The sequence below is a fragment of the Paroedura picta genome, chromosome 2, assembly GCF_049243985.1.
Source record: "Paroedura picta isolate Pp20150507F chromosome 2, Ppicta_v3.0, whole genome shotgun sequence".
In the NCBI taxonomy this organism is placed as follows: Eukaryota; Metazoa; Chordata; class Lepidosauria; order Squamata; family Gekkonidae; genus Paroedura; species Paroedura picta.
Genome location: NC_135370.1, coordinates 128,280,267 through 128,296,732, shown reverse-complemented (window position 1 = coordinate 128,296,732; position 16,466 = coordinate 128,280,267). Strand labels below are relative to the sequence as shown.

The 16,466-nt window shown below is 46.2% G+C and overlaps 1 protein-coding gene across 1 annotated transcript; it reads left to right on the top strand.

Moving 5' to 3' along the window:
* The first annotated feature begins 12,951 nt into the window (after positions 1 to 12,951).
* On the top strand, positions 12,952 to 15,280 carry LOC143828792 (disintegrin and metalloproteinase domain-containing protein 20-like). The gene has a single exon (XM_077319003.1). The coding sequence runs from the start codon at positions 13,058 to 13,060 to the stop codon at positions 15,218 to 15,220; it is 2,163 nt and encodes a 720-aa protein (XP_077175118.1). The 5' UTR covers positions 12,952 to 13,057; the 3' UTR covers positions 15,221 to 15,280.
* Positions 15,281 to 16,466: the final 1,186 nt, after the last annotated feature.

The following is a 16,466-nucleotide window of genomic DNA, read 5'->3' as shown; positions in this document are numbered from 1 at the left end:
ATGGATTTTTTCCTCATGGGTAGCTAACAGCTCTGATTTATTTAAGTCAGTGTTTCTCAGCCTGTTTACCAGGGGTCCTCAAACTTTTTAAACAGGGGGCCAGTTCACTGTCTCTCAGACCATTGGAGGGCTGGACTATAGTTTTTTTTTTTTTAACTATGTACAAATTCCAACTCTATGCTCCAGAGGAGCTAACTACTATCCCAGTGTCAGCTAGTGACAAGACCTGTTCAACTTGCCCGCTCTGACAAAATGTGAGCTCCTCTACCCCCCCCTCCAATGGACTGGCTGCTAAATTATCAGGCAGTGAGCTAAATCGGGGAGATCTGCCTCCAATGATTAGTCCTGTCATGGACTTGCTGACTGCTCTGAATGCTAAAAGCCGTTGCAGAGGCGTTGGTTCTTATGTGCCGTGTTTCTCTACCAGAAGGGGTCTCAAAGCAGCTTCCAATTGCCTTCCCTTTCCTCTCCCCACCACAGGCACCCTGTGAGGTAGGTGTGGCTGAGAGAGCCGCGCCTTGAATCCCTTCCCCCGGCTCTGCGTAGCTTGAAGAAAAGGAGAGGGCAGCAAGCCTGCTTCTGCACTTACACCCTTTATGTCAATTTAGCCGGGTGGGGTGGGGGGAGAAACCGCGAGTCTCAGCTCTACGGAGCCAAGCCAGCTGCTCTCCTGGCAGCTGGCCCTGGTTGGGCTGCACCAACCCTCGCCTGCTACCCGCTGCCATGAGCCCGCCTCTCCGACAGAGCTCTGTGCTGTGGGCTAGCAACCCCATTGTACTCACATTCCGCCAGCACTGAGATGGCCAGGCACAACGCACAGGCGCTGCCTGAAAGAGGGAGGTGCACAAGCCCTGTGAGCCCCACCATTTCCAAGGCCACTGATCCACTCTGAGGGAGCCTCCGGCTCCAGCCCCCACCCGTGTGGGCCATCAATCCCCACCCGCAGCCAGGCTTGAGTGAGATGGGGGGGGGGGGAGAATGGCCTCCTACCTGACCTCCGCCACCACAGAGAGCAAGCCCCTCTTTATGGCGTTCTGGGCAAGAGGCCTGGGACCCGCACATGTGGTGCCTTATATAGGCTCCGTGGGTCCCGGCTTGTCCTGATGCCACGTGTGCTGCGAGAGTTGAGAGACAGAGAGAAGGAGGGGAGTTGGAGAACGTGACACACATTTCACACATGCACACTGAGGGCCTGGGACAAGTCGGCTGCCAAGCAGGACAGAAAGCGGCAGCAAAAACACCCGGCGGGCCAGATAAATCTCCTCGGCGGGTCACAGGTGGCCCATGGGTTGTTGTTTGAGGACCCCTGCTGTTGACTGTGGAGGATTCCCTAATATATTCTTCAGGCTTCCAATTCCCTCAGAATAGAGGTCAGCTGGCCACACCTCCAGATGTCAAATGTTACCAGAAGCAGCATCACCCAGACGCTTCCACCAGGTGTGACCCCACCAGACCACTCCCACAGTACAAGAAGTAGTGTTGCTAGGCCCTTTCCTCTCTTCCTGTGTCACTAGAATGGACCTATTAGTCCCAGCAACCCCCCCCCCACCTATGTTTGATTTTCACGCATTGCTAGAGATGCCAGTCTCTGAGGGGGAGGGGAGCTGGAGAGCTCAAAGAAGTACAACTGACCTCCTTCCCTCCATGCACAGAACAATATCTGGTCTGGCTGGTTGTTTCCTCTTCTTCAGGGAAAAGATGCCTGAGGTGGATTTGAGAGGCTGTGACTTCACTTATCTTTGTAAATGCACCAATATCATTGGCACACAACAGAATTTTTTGGCAGCCTGAAAGAAGGGGACTATTAACTGATAAATGGACATTTCCCATCATATCCATTAGTTTTGTCACCATAGAAAAAAGTTCTCATAATTTACAATTTTACTGGCTCTTGATATATTTTATGTTTTATCACTGTACTAGCTTCAAAGCCCGTTCCTAAGAATGGGTCTTGAAAGCCCCCCTCCTGGCCCCCGGCTAGGCAGCTATAGGTGACTATAGGGCTGCAGCTTGCAGCTGATTCAAGTGAAGCAGGCAGGGGATGGCCAGCTTGTTAGCAGGCCTGGGAAAGAGCTCCTTAGCAGGCAGTCAGCAGGCTGGGAGGCCCTTGTTAGCAGGCCCAGCCTAGCAGGCCAGGAGGCCCTCATTAGCAAGCCCTCCACCATGAACCTTTGCTCAGGGCCCTCTCCCCTTACCTGCTGTTGGCTCCAGGCACTGAGGCGTGTCTGAAAGCAAAGAGGCTAGAGTCCAGGGATGGAGGGCGGGAGCTGCAGGGGCAGGGCCAATCAGGGTGCAGCTTTGCTGGCTGCACCCTGATTGGCCCTATTCCAACTTAGATAGCCGGACACGTCCCACCCCTTGATAAGGATGTGTCATAATTAGACCCCTGAGGAAGAACCAGTGAGGGTCAAAATGCTTCAGGTCTAAGAAGGTCTAAGCCCTAAGACTGTATAGTGCACAGGATAACTTTTCAACAATGGCCTATGGGCTCTCTCTGTGTTCTTAACTTTAAAGTTTTTCAAAAGTTGCTAAAAATAAATGTTCACATATTTTTGTAACTTGTTGTCTAGTTCACAGAGACATTTAACTTTTTAGGTCCTAACTATTGCAGGGCTTGCATGAGGCATGAGAGCCAGTTCAACCAGCAGGGGAGAGGTGCTGATGAGGATTCCCACCAGCCAGGTCTCCACTGTTAAGGGCAAGAAGTGAGGAAAGGAGGAGGGAGCAGGGTGCTGTAAGCCCTCTTCCTTTCCCCTCTTTTGCTCCAGAGCATTGCATGCAAGCAAGTTGTGGGGGTCTGGGGTCTGGATTCCAGGTCAAGGCAGTTTACCTGTGGTATTTTTCATTTCTATCTGCCTATCCACCCAATTCAGCATTCCCAAGGCTACAAGCATTAAAACATTTCACACGCAAAGTATTTGAAATACATACAGACACACTTAATATTTAAAACAATTAAAGAAAACATAAACATATAAGCACATGTAAGCTCCCCCAGAGGGAGTTTAGATCTAGTATAGGCCTCAACCAGAGCCAGGGCTTTCTTGGCCTGGCCCTGGCCTTGTGGAAAGCTCTGTCCCAGCAGATCACAGTCCTGCTGTACCTTAAACAGTTTTACTGGGCCCATAAAACAGAGGGCATTTCCACACCGAATAAATGTAGTGAAATGCTTACCTTACGTAGTCGCTATATTCCAGTCCCTACATATGACGTTGCCAGCATCCAGCGTCTGGGCAGTAACTGGCTGGCTACATCCTCCATTTTAAAGTGTGATTTGAGGGATCGCATAAAGTGGCTTCTCCAACCTATTTAACATAAGCTACCAGAGAACAACCAGCAGGCAACCAGCAGAGGGAAGGTATGGAGGCTCAAATGACTACCTGGTCCCACCCTCGTGCCTGCCTCCCTCTTCTTGGTTCCCAGGGACGGGAATGTCTTTTTAAAATTGTCTAACATCCTGGAGCAAAGAATAGGCAGTGAAGTGTGTAGGTGATGCCAGAAATAAAAGTTTTCCCCCAAAGTTTTAACACAAAGCAAGCCTCTCAAAGCCCCCCCCCTTCAAATCAGGAACGAGATTATTTTTTAAACGCCTCAAAGGACTTGTGATCCCATAGGGGGTGGTGTTCAAAAAGCACTATGCATCTATGATTTTATGCATAGGCACTTCAACGAAGTATGCATTAAAAAAATTAGCAGGCATCGTGGGACCTTTAAAATATGGAGAAAAAGGATTGGTTGCCTGCATTGTTTGACAGGCAGAAGCACAGCACGTATAAAGTGCATTGCTTTCTTCCGCCATTTCCAGGAGCAGTTGTGGAAGGTGAGATGTGCAAAAAGGCACAGACAAAGGTGAGGCAGCAGAAAAGGTGAGGAGGGGCTCAGAAGCACAAAAAAAATTAGCACTTTGCCATTCAGCTGGCATAACACTTTTAAAACTGAGCTGTGGAAATGCCCAGAGTTGTTTAGCCAGCCCTAGGGCTGATGGTGACAGCATTCCAGTTGAACTATTCAAAATCTTAAAGGACGATGCAGTAAAAGTGCTACACTCAATATGCCAGCAAATTTGGAAAACTCAACAATGGCCACAGGATTGGAAAAGGTCAGTTTACATTCCAATCCCAAAGAAGGGCAATGCCAAAGAATGTTCAAACTACCGCACCATTGCACTAATTTCTCATGCTAGCAAAGTTATGCTCAAAATCCTACAAGCTAGGCTCCAGCAATATGTGGACCGAGAACTTCCAGAAGTACAGGCAGGATTTCGAAGAGACAGAGGAACTAGAGATCAAATTGCCAACATACGCTGGATCATGGAGAAAGCTAGGGAGTACCAGAAGAACGTCTACTTCTGCTTCATTGACTATGCTAAAGCCTTTGATTGTGTGGAGCACAACAAATTGTGGCAAGTTCTTAAAGAGATGGGAATACCAGAGCATCTTATTTGTCTCTTGAGAAATTTATATGCAGGTCAAGAAGCAACAGTGAGAACTGAACATGGAATCACTGACTGGTTCAAAATTGAGAAAGGAGTTCGGCAAGGCTGTATACTGTCGCCTTGCCTATTTAACTTGTATGCAGAGCACATCATGTGAAATGCGGGATTAGAGGAGTCACAAATTGGGATCAAGTTTGCAGGGAGAAATATCAACAACCTCAGATATGCAGATGATACCACTCTAATGGCAGAAAGTGAAGAGGAACTAAAGAGCCTGTTGATGCGGGTGAAGGAGGAGAGTGCAAAAGTTGGCTTGAAACTCAACATCAAGAAAACAAAGATCATGGCATCCGGCCCTCTCAATTCCTGGCAAATAGATGGGGAAGAAATGGAGATAGTGACAGATTTTATTTTCCTGGGCTCCAAGATCACTGCAGATGGGGACTGCAGCAAAGAAATTAAAAGACGCTTGCTCCTGGGGAGGAAAGCTATGGCAAATCTAGACAGCATCCTAAAAAGCAGAGACATCACCCTGCCAACAAAAGTGCGTTTAGTCAAGGCTATGGTCTTCCCAGTTGCAATGTATGGCTGTGAAAGTTGGACCATAAGGAAGGCCGAGCGTCAAAGAATTGAGGCTTTTGAACTCTGGTGCTGGAGAAGACTCTTGCGAGTCCCTTGGACTGCAAGGCGAACACACCGGTCAGTCCTAGAGGAGATCAACCCTGACTGCTCTTTAGAAGGCCAGATCCTGAAGATGAAACTCAAATACTTTGGCCACCTCATGAGAAGGAAGGACTCCCTGGAGAAGAGCCTAATGCTGGGAGCGATCGAGGGCAAAAGAAGAAGGGGACGACAGAGAATGAGGTGGCTGGATGGAGTCACTGAAGCAGTAGGTGCAAGCTTAAATGGACTCCGGGGAATGGTAGAGGACAGGAAGGCCTGGAGGATCGTTGTCCATGGGGTCGCGATGGGTCGGACACGACTTCGCACATAACAACAACAAGGGCTGAGGCCTCCAGTAACATATAGCCACCCGGCTATATTCCTGAGGGCTACCTTAAGTGGACCACCCCTTCTGATTTAAGAACTCTATTAAAGGCAACATTGGCTGTGTAATTATAAAATGTTTTAACTTTATTTAACTTCACTTGTCAAAGTTGGTGAAGAATGTGTTTGTCAGAAACCTGGAGTGATCCATCAGAAGAGCTTTAATCTGACACCACAAGGGTGTCCAACAGAGCAACAATAATGTAGGAGAATGAAAAACAGTGGATCACCTGGGAGGGCCAGGTCAAATCATGAAAAACTAACCTTTGTATACCTGAAACAATAGGGCCACACCCCTTGGCTGGAGTGCTTAAACTCAACACACAAATTCAAAGACAGAAGGATGGACACCAAGTTATTTTCATACAAAATCCATTTTATATGAGGAGCGAAGCATCAGCATAGCCAGCTTGATAAGTAAAAAAATCAAACATTTAATTTATACCCTACATCGTCTGTCAGTTCCCTTACCATTTCTCCTATTGGTTAGGATACTTTCGTTCACAATTTTTCCAACCACCTATCAAAATAGCAGCATGGGGAGGAGATTTTAATATGAATAAACTCATCACGTAAGCTAAGTTAAGCATTTTCTAGTAACCTTTTGCACTTGTAACTGGGAATCTCCCAGATTATTTCCCCCCCTTTTAATGGCTGGTTTGGCTGGTTTTGACTAGTCTGAAACTTTTGCTGATCATTTGTCTAATACCCATGCTCTGTTTTTCCATAAGGGCTGTTTGTAGTTTGAATGTTCCTTGGTTAGCACATCAGGTTCCAGAAAGTCTAATATCTATTTTCTTCATGTAGATTATTTTTAATAAGAGTTAAATAGCTATATCGCTAATTAGAACACCATGGGTGACATCTGGTTGACATAGCCCCCTGCTCCCCCGGGGCCGGGTATGTTGTATGAGATGGACTGGGTTTATTTCCTGCCAGGCTGTTCTTAATGTTATGTATTTTTAATGAGGTTTTTAATGGGATTTTGTTCTTGTGGGGGTTTTATGTTGTAACCTGTCATGAGCCAACTTGCTGAGAGTGGTGGATGATAATAATAATAATAATAATAATAATAATAATAATAATAATAATAGTTGTTGTTGTTGTTGTTGGTGGTGGTGGTGGTGGTGGTGGTGGTGGTGGTCGTTTTAATTTATATCCCGCCTCCCCCCGGAGGCTCGAGGCGGGTCACATAAAATCAATCCCCTAAAAACAGTAATAAGAACAATAAAACACAGTACACCAATCACAACAAGGCAAGGCAAGAATGGCGGCCAGGTTCATGCAACTAACCCAGTTTCCATAACCTCACTAAAAGGAAGAAAAAAAGGGGGGGCTGATGGCACACGCAACTGCCACATTTGTGAGGGGGGGCGGATCTCCCTTGCTGCCCGGCCTCAACCACAAGCCTGGCGAAAGAGCTCCGTCTTGTAGGCCCTGCGGAACGTTGCGGGACCAATTGGCAACATTGGTCCTTGTGCGGAAACACCTTCATTGTTCTCTCAGAAGATGGGAGAAGACAGGAAGGTGATTATAAGGTGCTTAGAGACTCCTTAAGGCAGAGAATACTGTGGTTAAACTAGCTCTTCCTCTTGAGTCATCATGCCCCCATCTCCTGGTTCCTAGTACAGCTTTGCTTCTTGATGATTCACTTGTCACCTCAATGTTGCCTCCTCTGGCCTTGTTCTTATGTATTCAGTTTCCTATAAGCACCGTGTTTCTTGTCCAAGTGGTTCTATCCAACCCCATTGCAAAAGCCAATTGCCTATTAAAGGACACTGAGGCAGGGAAGTTGCCTGTTCTGTGCAGGGAAGGCTAAGGGGTTTGTCCTGGCATTCTGCTTGCACATGAAGAATGGATTAAGCAATGTTATCATGATATTACAGACCTTTTTTTCATTTGTGACTTCTCTAAATGGCAAATATGGGAATATCATTAGTGAAATTCTACCAGAGGCATACATACTTCACTCTGCTCTGGTTCGGCCTCACTTGGAGTACTGTGTTCAGTTCTGGGCACCCCAATTGAAGACGGATGTTGACAAACTGGAACGTGTCCAGAGGAGGGCAACAAAGATCGTGAGGGGTTTGGAGACCAAGACATATGAAGAAAGGCTGGGGGAGCTTGGTCTGTTTAGCCTAGAGAAGAGATGACTGAGAGGGGATCTGATAACCATCTTCAAGTATTTGAAAGGGTGCCATATAGAGGATGGAGCAGAATTGTTCTCTCTTGCCCCAGAGGGACAGACCAGAACAAATGGAATGAAATTAATTCAAAAGAAATTCCATCTAAACCTCCAGAAGAAGTTCCTGACAGTTAGAGAGGTTTCTCAGTGGAACAGGCTTCCTTGGGAGGTGGTGGGTTCTCCATCTTTGGAAATTTTTAAACAGAAGCTAGATAGCCATCTGATGGAGAGGCTGATTCTGTGAAGGCAAAGGGGTGGCAGGTTACAGTAGATGAGAGATAGGGATGTGAGTGTCCTACGTAGTGCAGGGGGTGGGACTAGATGACCCATGAAGTCCCTTCCAACTCTATTATTCTATGATTCTATGATTCCTTCCAATCTCATTGGGTTATTTTTATTTATGTATTTGAAGATTTATATCGTGCCCTTCTCAGTAAAACTCTCTTGTGGCAGTTTACTCATATAGATTCAATAGACTAATACAATTCCAGTCAGTTAAATACTAAAACAATTTAAACCATTTAAAAATCATTTAAAACAGTAATTATCATTGTCGCATCAGCAACAGTAAAAATGCATAGCCAGCTAGATAATGAAAATTAAAGGAACCAGAATGAAAAGGAGGGCAGAAGGAGGCAGGAGGGAGGCCTGAAATCTGAATGTTTATTGTCCAGCTGGGCTCAACCATATGCCCAGAGGAAGAGCTTTGTCTTGCAGGCCCTGAAGACCTCAGAGAGTTCGAATAGGGCCATGGTTTCTATTGGGAGCTTGATCCACCAGGTCGAGAAAGCCCTGGACCTGGTTGAGGCGAGGCAGATTCTCTTCGGGCTGAAGAGTTCTCTGGGGAACATATTTAGAGAGGCGTATCCCTCAGATACACAGCGCCCACATTGCATAAGTCCTTAAAGGTTAAAACCAAAATCTTGAAACAGATCCAGAATTTAACGAGTAGGCAATGAAGTTGCCATAATACTGGTGATATGTGGGCTCTCCACAGCATCTGTGTGAGCACCATCGGTGTTTTCCAGTGCAGGTTCAAGTGTAGGCATCATAGAGCAAGTTACATTAATCGAGTTTGGAGGTGACTGTTGCATGGATCATGGTGGCTAGGTGCTCTGGTGCCAGATAGAGCACTAGTAGCCTAGCCTGGAGAAGATGGGAAAACACCTGTTGGGCTACCTTTGTGACTTCATAGAATCATAGAATCATAGAGTTGGAAGGGGCCATACAGGCCATCTAGTCCAACCCCCTGCTCAATGCAGGATTAGCCCTAAGCATCCTAAAGCATCCAAGAAAAGTGTGCATCCAACCTTTGCTTGAAGACTGCCAGTGAGGGGGAGCTCACCACCTCCTTAGGCAGCCTATTCCACTGCTGAACTACTCTGACTGTGAAAATTTTTTTCCTGATATCTAGCCTATATCGTTGTACTTGAAGTTTAAACCCATTACTGCGTGTCCTCTCCTCTGCAGCCAACAGAAACAGCATCCTGCCCTCCTCCAAGTGACAATCTTTCAAATACTTAAAGACGGCTATCATGTCCCCTCTCAACCTCCTTTTCTCCAGGCTGAACATTCCCAAGTCCCTCAACCTATCTTCATAGGGCTTGGTCCCTTGGCCCCAGATCATCTTCGTCGCTCTCCTCTGAACCCTTTGAATTTTATCTACGTCCTTCTTGAAGTGAGGCCTCCAGAACTGCACACAGTACTCCAGGTGTGGTCTGACCAGTGCCGTATACAATGGGACTATGACATCTTGTGATTTTGATGTGATGCCTCTGTTGATACAGCCCAAAATGGCATTTGCCTTTTTTACCGCTGCATCACACTGCCTGCTCATGTTTATTTTACAATCCACAAGTACCCCAAGGTCTCGTTCACACACAGTGTTACCTAGAAGTGTATCCCCCATCCAGTAGGCATGCTTTTCATTTTTCTGACCCAGATGCAGAACTTTACACTTATCTTTATTAAATTGCGTCTTGTTCTCATTTGCCCATTTTTCCATTGTGTTCAGATCTTGTTGAACTCTGTCTCTATCTTCCGGCGTATTTGCCAGTCCTCCCAATTTGGTGTCATCTGCAAACTTGATGAGTAGTCCCTCCACCCCCTCATCTAGATCATTAATAAATATGTTAAAAAGTACTGAGCCGAGCACCGAGCCCTGAGGTACCCCGCTACTCACCTCTCTCCAGTCTGATGAAACACCATTGACAACAACTCTTTGAGTGCGGTTCTCTAACCAATTCCCTATACACCTAACTATCTGAAAATCCAGATTGCAGTCCTTCAACTTATCCAGCAGAACATCATGGGGAACCTTGTCAAAAGCTTTCCTAAAATCCAAGTAAATGACATCAACCGAATTTCCCCGATCCAGCAAACCTGTTACTTGGTCAAAAAAGGAAACTAGGTTGGTCTGGCAGGACCTGTTGGAGACAAATCCATGCTGACTTCCTTGGATCACCAAATTGTCCTCCAGGTGTTTGCAGATCGCTCCCTTTAATATCTGCTCCATTATCTTCCCCACAACAGAGGTCAGACTCACTGGTCTGTAGTTTCCTGGGTCATCCTTCCTCCCTTTTTTGAAGATCGGAATAACGTTTGCTCTCTTCAGTCCTCCAGGACATCTTCAGTCCTTAAAGAGGTTCCGAAGATGATGGACAAGGGCTGTGCAAGTTCTCTGGAAAGTTCTTTGAGTACTCTCGGGTGCATTTCATGCGGACCAGGGGATTTGAACTCATCCAGTGCAGCTAAATGCCTCTCGACAACCTCTCTATCCATGTTAACCTGCCACCCAGACACTATCCTTTGGCTACGGCCATCTCTAGATGTGCCTAAACCCTTTGACCTGTGGGAAAAAACAGATGTAAAATAGGCACTAAGCCTTTCTGCTTTCTCTGCATCTTCCGTTAGAGTTTGTCCATCCGCACCCAACAGTGGGCCTATTGCCTCCTTTACTTTACGTTTGCTCCTCACATAACTGAAAAATCTTTTCTTGTTACAATGGGCCAATCTTAGCTCACTCTCAGCTTTGGCCTTTCTGATGATTGATCTACAGTGCCTAGTAACCTGTAGGTACTCTTCTTTAGAGCTCTGTCCTTCCCTCCATTTCCTGAACATTTCCCTTTTCTTTCTTAGTTCCTCTTGAAGTTCTCTATTCATTCAAATAGGCTTCTTAGAGCTCCTGCAGTGTTTTCGTCTTTCTGGGATAGTCATTGATTGAGCATGCAATAGCTCTTGTTTGAGTAGCGCCCACCCTTCACATGCTCCCTTCCCTTCCAGCATTCTCGTCCATGGTATGACACTCATCATGTCTCTGAGTTTATTAAAGTTTGCCCTACGAAAATCCAACATCCACGTCTGGCTACAAGCTTCCTTGACTCCCCATCTCAAAAGGAATTCTATGAGGACATGGCCACTTCCCCGTAGGGTCCCCACCTCCTTCACCTCATCCACCAACTCTTGCCTGTTGGTCAGTATTAAGTCCAGTATGGCTGAACCTCTTGTGGGTTCATCTACCATTTGATAAATGAAATTGTCAGCCAGGCAGGTCAGAAAATTGCATGACTGAGGACGCTTCACAGAGTTTGTTTCCCAGCACACATCTGGGAAATTGAAGTCACCCATGATGACAAGGTCCTGCCGCTTGGATATTTTCTCAAGCTTCTCACAAAGTGCAGCATCCACATCCTCTCGTTGGTCAGGTGGTCGGTAGCAGACACCAACCACCACACTGTTTGGTTTCCCCTCGCTTATTTTCACCCAGATGCTTTCCACTGTAGATATGCTCTCCTTCACTAGAATTTCCTGACAGGTAAGCCCTTTCCTCACATACAGTGCCACTCCTCCACCTCTTCGATCTATTCTGTTTTTTCTGAACAGTTCATATCCATCCACCGTTACATTCCAGTCATGAGAATCATTCCACCAAGTTTCTGTGATGCCTACTAGATCATACCTTTCCATCAGCATGAGAAGTTCCAGCTCTTCCTTTTTATTGCCCATGCTTCGGGCATTAGTATAAAGACATCTGAATCCTTTTACTTTTGGTTCTCTATGAGCTGGCCTTGCTGGTTGGGCTGCCTCCGATCGTTTTCCTTACATACACTCCCTATGTTGATCGTCTCCTTCCCCTTGTGGCTTTAGTTTAAAGCTCTCCTGATGAGTCTCCCCAGGTTCCTGCCAAACACATTCTTCCCCAGTTTCGATAAGTGCAGTCCACCCGGTGCTAGTAGGCCTTCCTCAAGAAAGCCTATCCCATGGTTCCAGAAACCAAATCTCTCCTGCCGGCACCAACTACGCAGCCAGTGATTCACCTCCATTATCTTCCTCTCCCGACGCATTCCTCTTCTGTTGACAGGCAAGATTGAAGAGAATACCACTTGTGCCACCATTTGCTTGAGCTTCCTCCCCAGATCTTGATAGTCTTTTTAAATAGGAGCAATGGTATTCAGGGACATGTCATTTGTTCCCACATGGACCATCACAAATGGGTAGCAATCCATAGATTTGAGACTTGAGCCTCCATTGGAGACTTGAGCCTCCATTGTCAGCGAGGCATCAAACATCACTCCAAGATTCCTGGCAGAGTATGTTGTTGTAAGCTGTACCACGTCCAGACTGGGAAGGCACACTTCTTGTTCTGGTCCCTTCCTGCCCTGGGAACCTCTGTCTTTGTAGGGTTCAATTTGTGCTGGCTTACTTGGAGCCACTCCATCACTTGCCTCCAGATACTGGACCACTGCGGTCAGAAGGGTATCTGGCCAATCAGGAGAAAGAGCTGGGTGTTATCTGCATATTGGTGCCACCCAAGCCCTAAGCTCCAAACCAGCTAGGCAAAAGGTTTCATGAAGATGTTAAATAATGTCGGGGAGAAAACCCCATAAGGGGGTTGGCAAGAGTGTGGTTGTGCCTTCCCGATCACGGCCCTCTGACTCCGACTGCGGAGCATGGAGTCACTGAGGGTCAATATATAGTCTACTGAAGCTGAGTCAAATTCTTCCCCAAATAAATGGTGTGACCACGGTTCTGAACCTCTAGTATTTTGTGCATAATGAGTTTGGATTTGGCACATTTCAGAAATATACAAATGGACATTATTTGTGCCAAATGTTAATTAGGAAATTTCTGATTTCATGCACCATTATTGGAAAATTTTCCCTCAAGCACTCATTTCTTCTACCCATCATTCCTAATATAGTCTCTTGATATTTGATACACAAAGCTCCACCCACATTCCACAGGTAGCCCTATGAACAGTTGCCATGGTCACTCTGTGTATTGGAGGGAGATCTGTCCTCCACTCTAGTTTCACTCTTCCTCCTAGTGGCCACAGTGACTTTCCTGTTTTGGGTGACAAGCAGAGGTTGGATATCCTACCTAACTTGAAAATGACTCATGTTCTCTCCTGTTTGTTAGTGCTGGTCTTGAGGAGTGCCCTGAAAGAGACTGCTGGCCAAAAGCCCCCTCCAGGGTTTAGGTATGCCTCTTATGAGGTGATCATCCCACAAAGACAGGCCCCCAGGTATGGACAGAAGGAACTCCAGCAGATGAACTACCAGATGAAGATAGAAGGGAAGAGCCACCTGGTCTACCTCAGGCAGAAGAGAGCCTTTGTCCCCAAACACTTCCCCGTTTTCACTTACAGCACGGAGGGGGCTCTGCAGGTGGACTATCCGTTCATCAGGGATGACTGTTTCTATGACGGTTTTGTACGTGGCATGCCCGTCTCTTCGCTTGCCATTAGCACTTGTTCAGGAGGCCTCAGAGGTGTTTTGCAAGTCGAGAATAAGTCCTATGAAATTGAACCTGTCCCAGCATCTGCTACCTTTCAACATGTGGTGTATCGACTCGAAGAAGAGGAAGGGGCCATCCGCATGAGGTGTGGCCTGACAGAAGAAGAGCAACTTCGACAGGCAGCCATGATCCAACACACTGCGAATGTAACAACTGCCAGGTTTCAGAACAAACCCTGGTGGACACATTTAATGTATGTAAAGCTTGTCGTTGTGGTGGAACATCAGCGTTATGTTCAGTTTGACAGAAATGAAACTGTTATTATTTTGAATGCACTGGATGTCATCCATCTTACAAATGTATGGTATGTTCCAATTGGTGTTAAGGTATTCCTTGTTGGCCTGGAAATATGGTCTGAAAGGAATCTCATAAGTGTTCCCAACAACATTAAAACTCTACTTAACCATTTTAATACGTGGAAGAAAAACCATCTTTATTCACGTCTTCCACATGATGCAGTCCACTTTTGGGTATATAAGGATTTTGGAACTACAGTGGGATTAGCCTTCACTGGAACTTCATGCTTTAAAGACTTTTCAAGTGCTGTGGACACCTACATAAGTGCCAGTTTGTATTATTTTACTAGTATCTTTGCCCACGAACAAGGGCATATTCTCGGTATGGTCCATGATACACCTGGGTGTACATGTGAACATAGAAGATGCATTATGGCAGCCGCTCACTCAAACAGTGATAAGTTCAGTGACTGCAGTTATAGAGACTATTACACATTAGTTAAATCTGGCACTGTGGAGTGCTTGTTTCATCCTGCAGAACCGGATAAAGAATATCAGTTCATACGCTGTGGGAATAAAGTAGTGGAAGGTGGTGAGCAATGTGACTGTGGTTCAAAAGAGAACTGTGAACAGGACCCCTGTTGCCAGTCTGGCTGCAAGCTGCGTTCCGGTGTCTCTTGTGCTTTTGGGGAGTGCTGCTTCCAATGCCAGTATCTTCCTGCTGGGACCATTTGCAGGAAAAGCGTTAGTGTCTGTGACCTTCTGGAGTACTGCAATGGGACCTCAGAATGGTGTCCAGAAGATGTGCATGTGCAAGATGGTGCCCCATGTGAAGGTGATGCATACTGTTACCATGGGAACTGCTCAACTCACAGCAAACAGTGCAAAATGATCTTTGGCTCAAGAGCAAGCGTTGGGTCAGAAGGCTGCTTCATAGAACTGAACACTCGAGGTGACCGTTTTGGCCACTGTGGGGTTAATGGCCCTACTTATAAAAAATGTCATCAGAAGGATGTCCTGTGTGGCCGACTCCAGTGTGAAAACTTCAATACATTGCCTTCAATGGAAGGACACAACACCGTCATTCAAACACTCATTAACAACAAGCTGTGCTGGGGCACAGATTTCCATCCTGGAACAAGAATCCCTGATATTGGAGCTGTGACCGATGGCACACTTTGTGCTACAGATATGGTGTGTATTAATAAGGAATGCACTCATGTGTCCCAATTGCAGTATGATTGTAATATGACCATGTGCCAAGATCGGGGAGTATGCAACAGCCACAAACATTGTCACTGTAATTATGGTTGGGCCCCCCCGTATTGTCTAGATAAAGGCTATGGTGGCAGCACTGACAGTGGACCCCCTCCACCACACAAAGTCAATGGACCATTGGGTAGAGTACCTTTAAGTCCCCTTGTTGTTGCTCTTGTTGTTGTTACTGTTACTGTTGTTGGTAGTGTTGCTGCTCTTGGTGTATATTATCAAGCCCGTGTAATGCAGTGGTGGAGAGGATGAATTGAAAGCAAGTAGTAACTACTCATATTTACTCAATATAAATCCCAATTTTATGTGATAGTGACATGCATAAAGATGTTTGAATGTACAAGCTTTGAAGTTATTTTTATGTTTATTTTATGGATTTTTAAAAACTGTATATAACACATCTGATTTATTTAAGTCTCTGTTTTTCAACCTTTTCACTGTGGAGGACCACCTGAAATATTCTTCAGGCTTCAAGGACCCTCAGAAGTGATGTCAGTTGGTCAAACCCCCAGAAGTCACATGTGACATAATCCAGATGCTCCCACCAGGTATGACATCACCAGATGACTCCCAGATCAAAGGAAGTAGTGTTGCCAGCCCCTTTTTTCTCTTCCTGTGTTATCAGAATTGACCTGTCTATTCAACCCAGCCCACCCCCACCTACATTTGACTTCCGCATATGCTAAAGATGCTAGTCTTGGGGCGGAGAGGGGGGGCTGGATATCTCAAAGAAGAACAAACTGGTTTCCTTTCATTCATGTATAGAACAGTACCTGCACTCTGGTCTGGCTGGCTGTTTGCTCTTCTTCTGGGAAAATGTGCCTGTGGTGGATTTGAGAGGTTGCAACTGAAACCTGAGTGAGAGGGCTGGACCTCTCTGGGGTAGAATAAGGGGCCATTCCACACGAGTTTAAAGTAGCAGAAGGCTTTCATATTGTAAATGCTACTAATTTGCAGTTCCGCAAGACATCGCACACAATCTGCAACACTCCTGCAACAGTTCCGCAAAAGCGATTCGTTGTAGCGCTTCTAGGGAAATCGGGAAAAGTGGATTCACCCTTCGAAAAGCACTACACTCTTGCTAACAATCTGCAACACTAGCAAAAAAGACCTGTGCGTTCTCATTGTTGCGGTTCCAACAAAGTCACTCCCCCTGGCTTTCTCCTCCGAACTTCCGGTGAAGGCATTTTTTCCCCCTCGGAGCGAGCGGGGAAGGCAACGAACCAGCAAGGCTTCATTCACCCAGCGAGGCTTCTCCGGTTGCAGTCCCTCCACAGAAGTGCTTTAAAGCTCCCCTAAGTCCCCAAGCACAACACAGCCTCGTTTGCAAGTTCCCTTTATTTTCGACTGAAAATCGTGCCCGTGCGGGGGGGGGATTTTTTTTTCACTCGGGGGAGAGTGGTAACGATGAATCGCCAGCTCACACGCCAGCTAGATGGGTCTCTCTGTTGCAACGAATCAACGCATATTTGTTGCAATGTATTTTTTTTTAAACTGT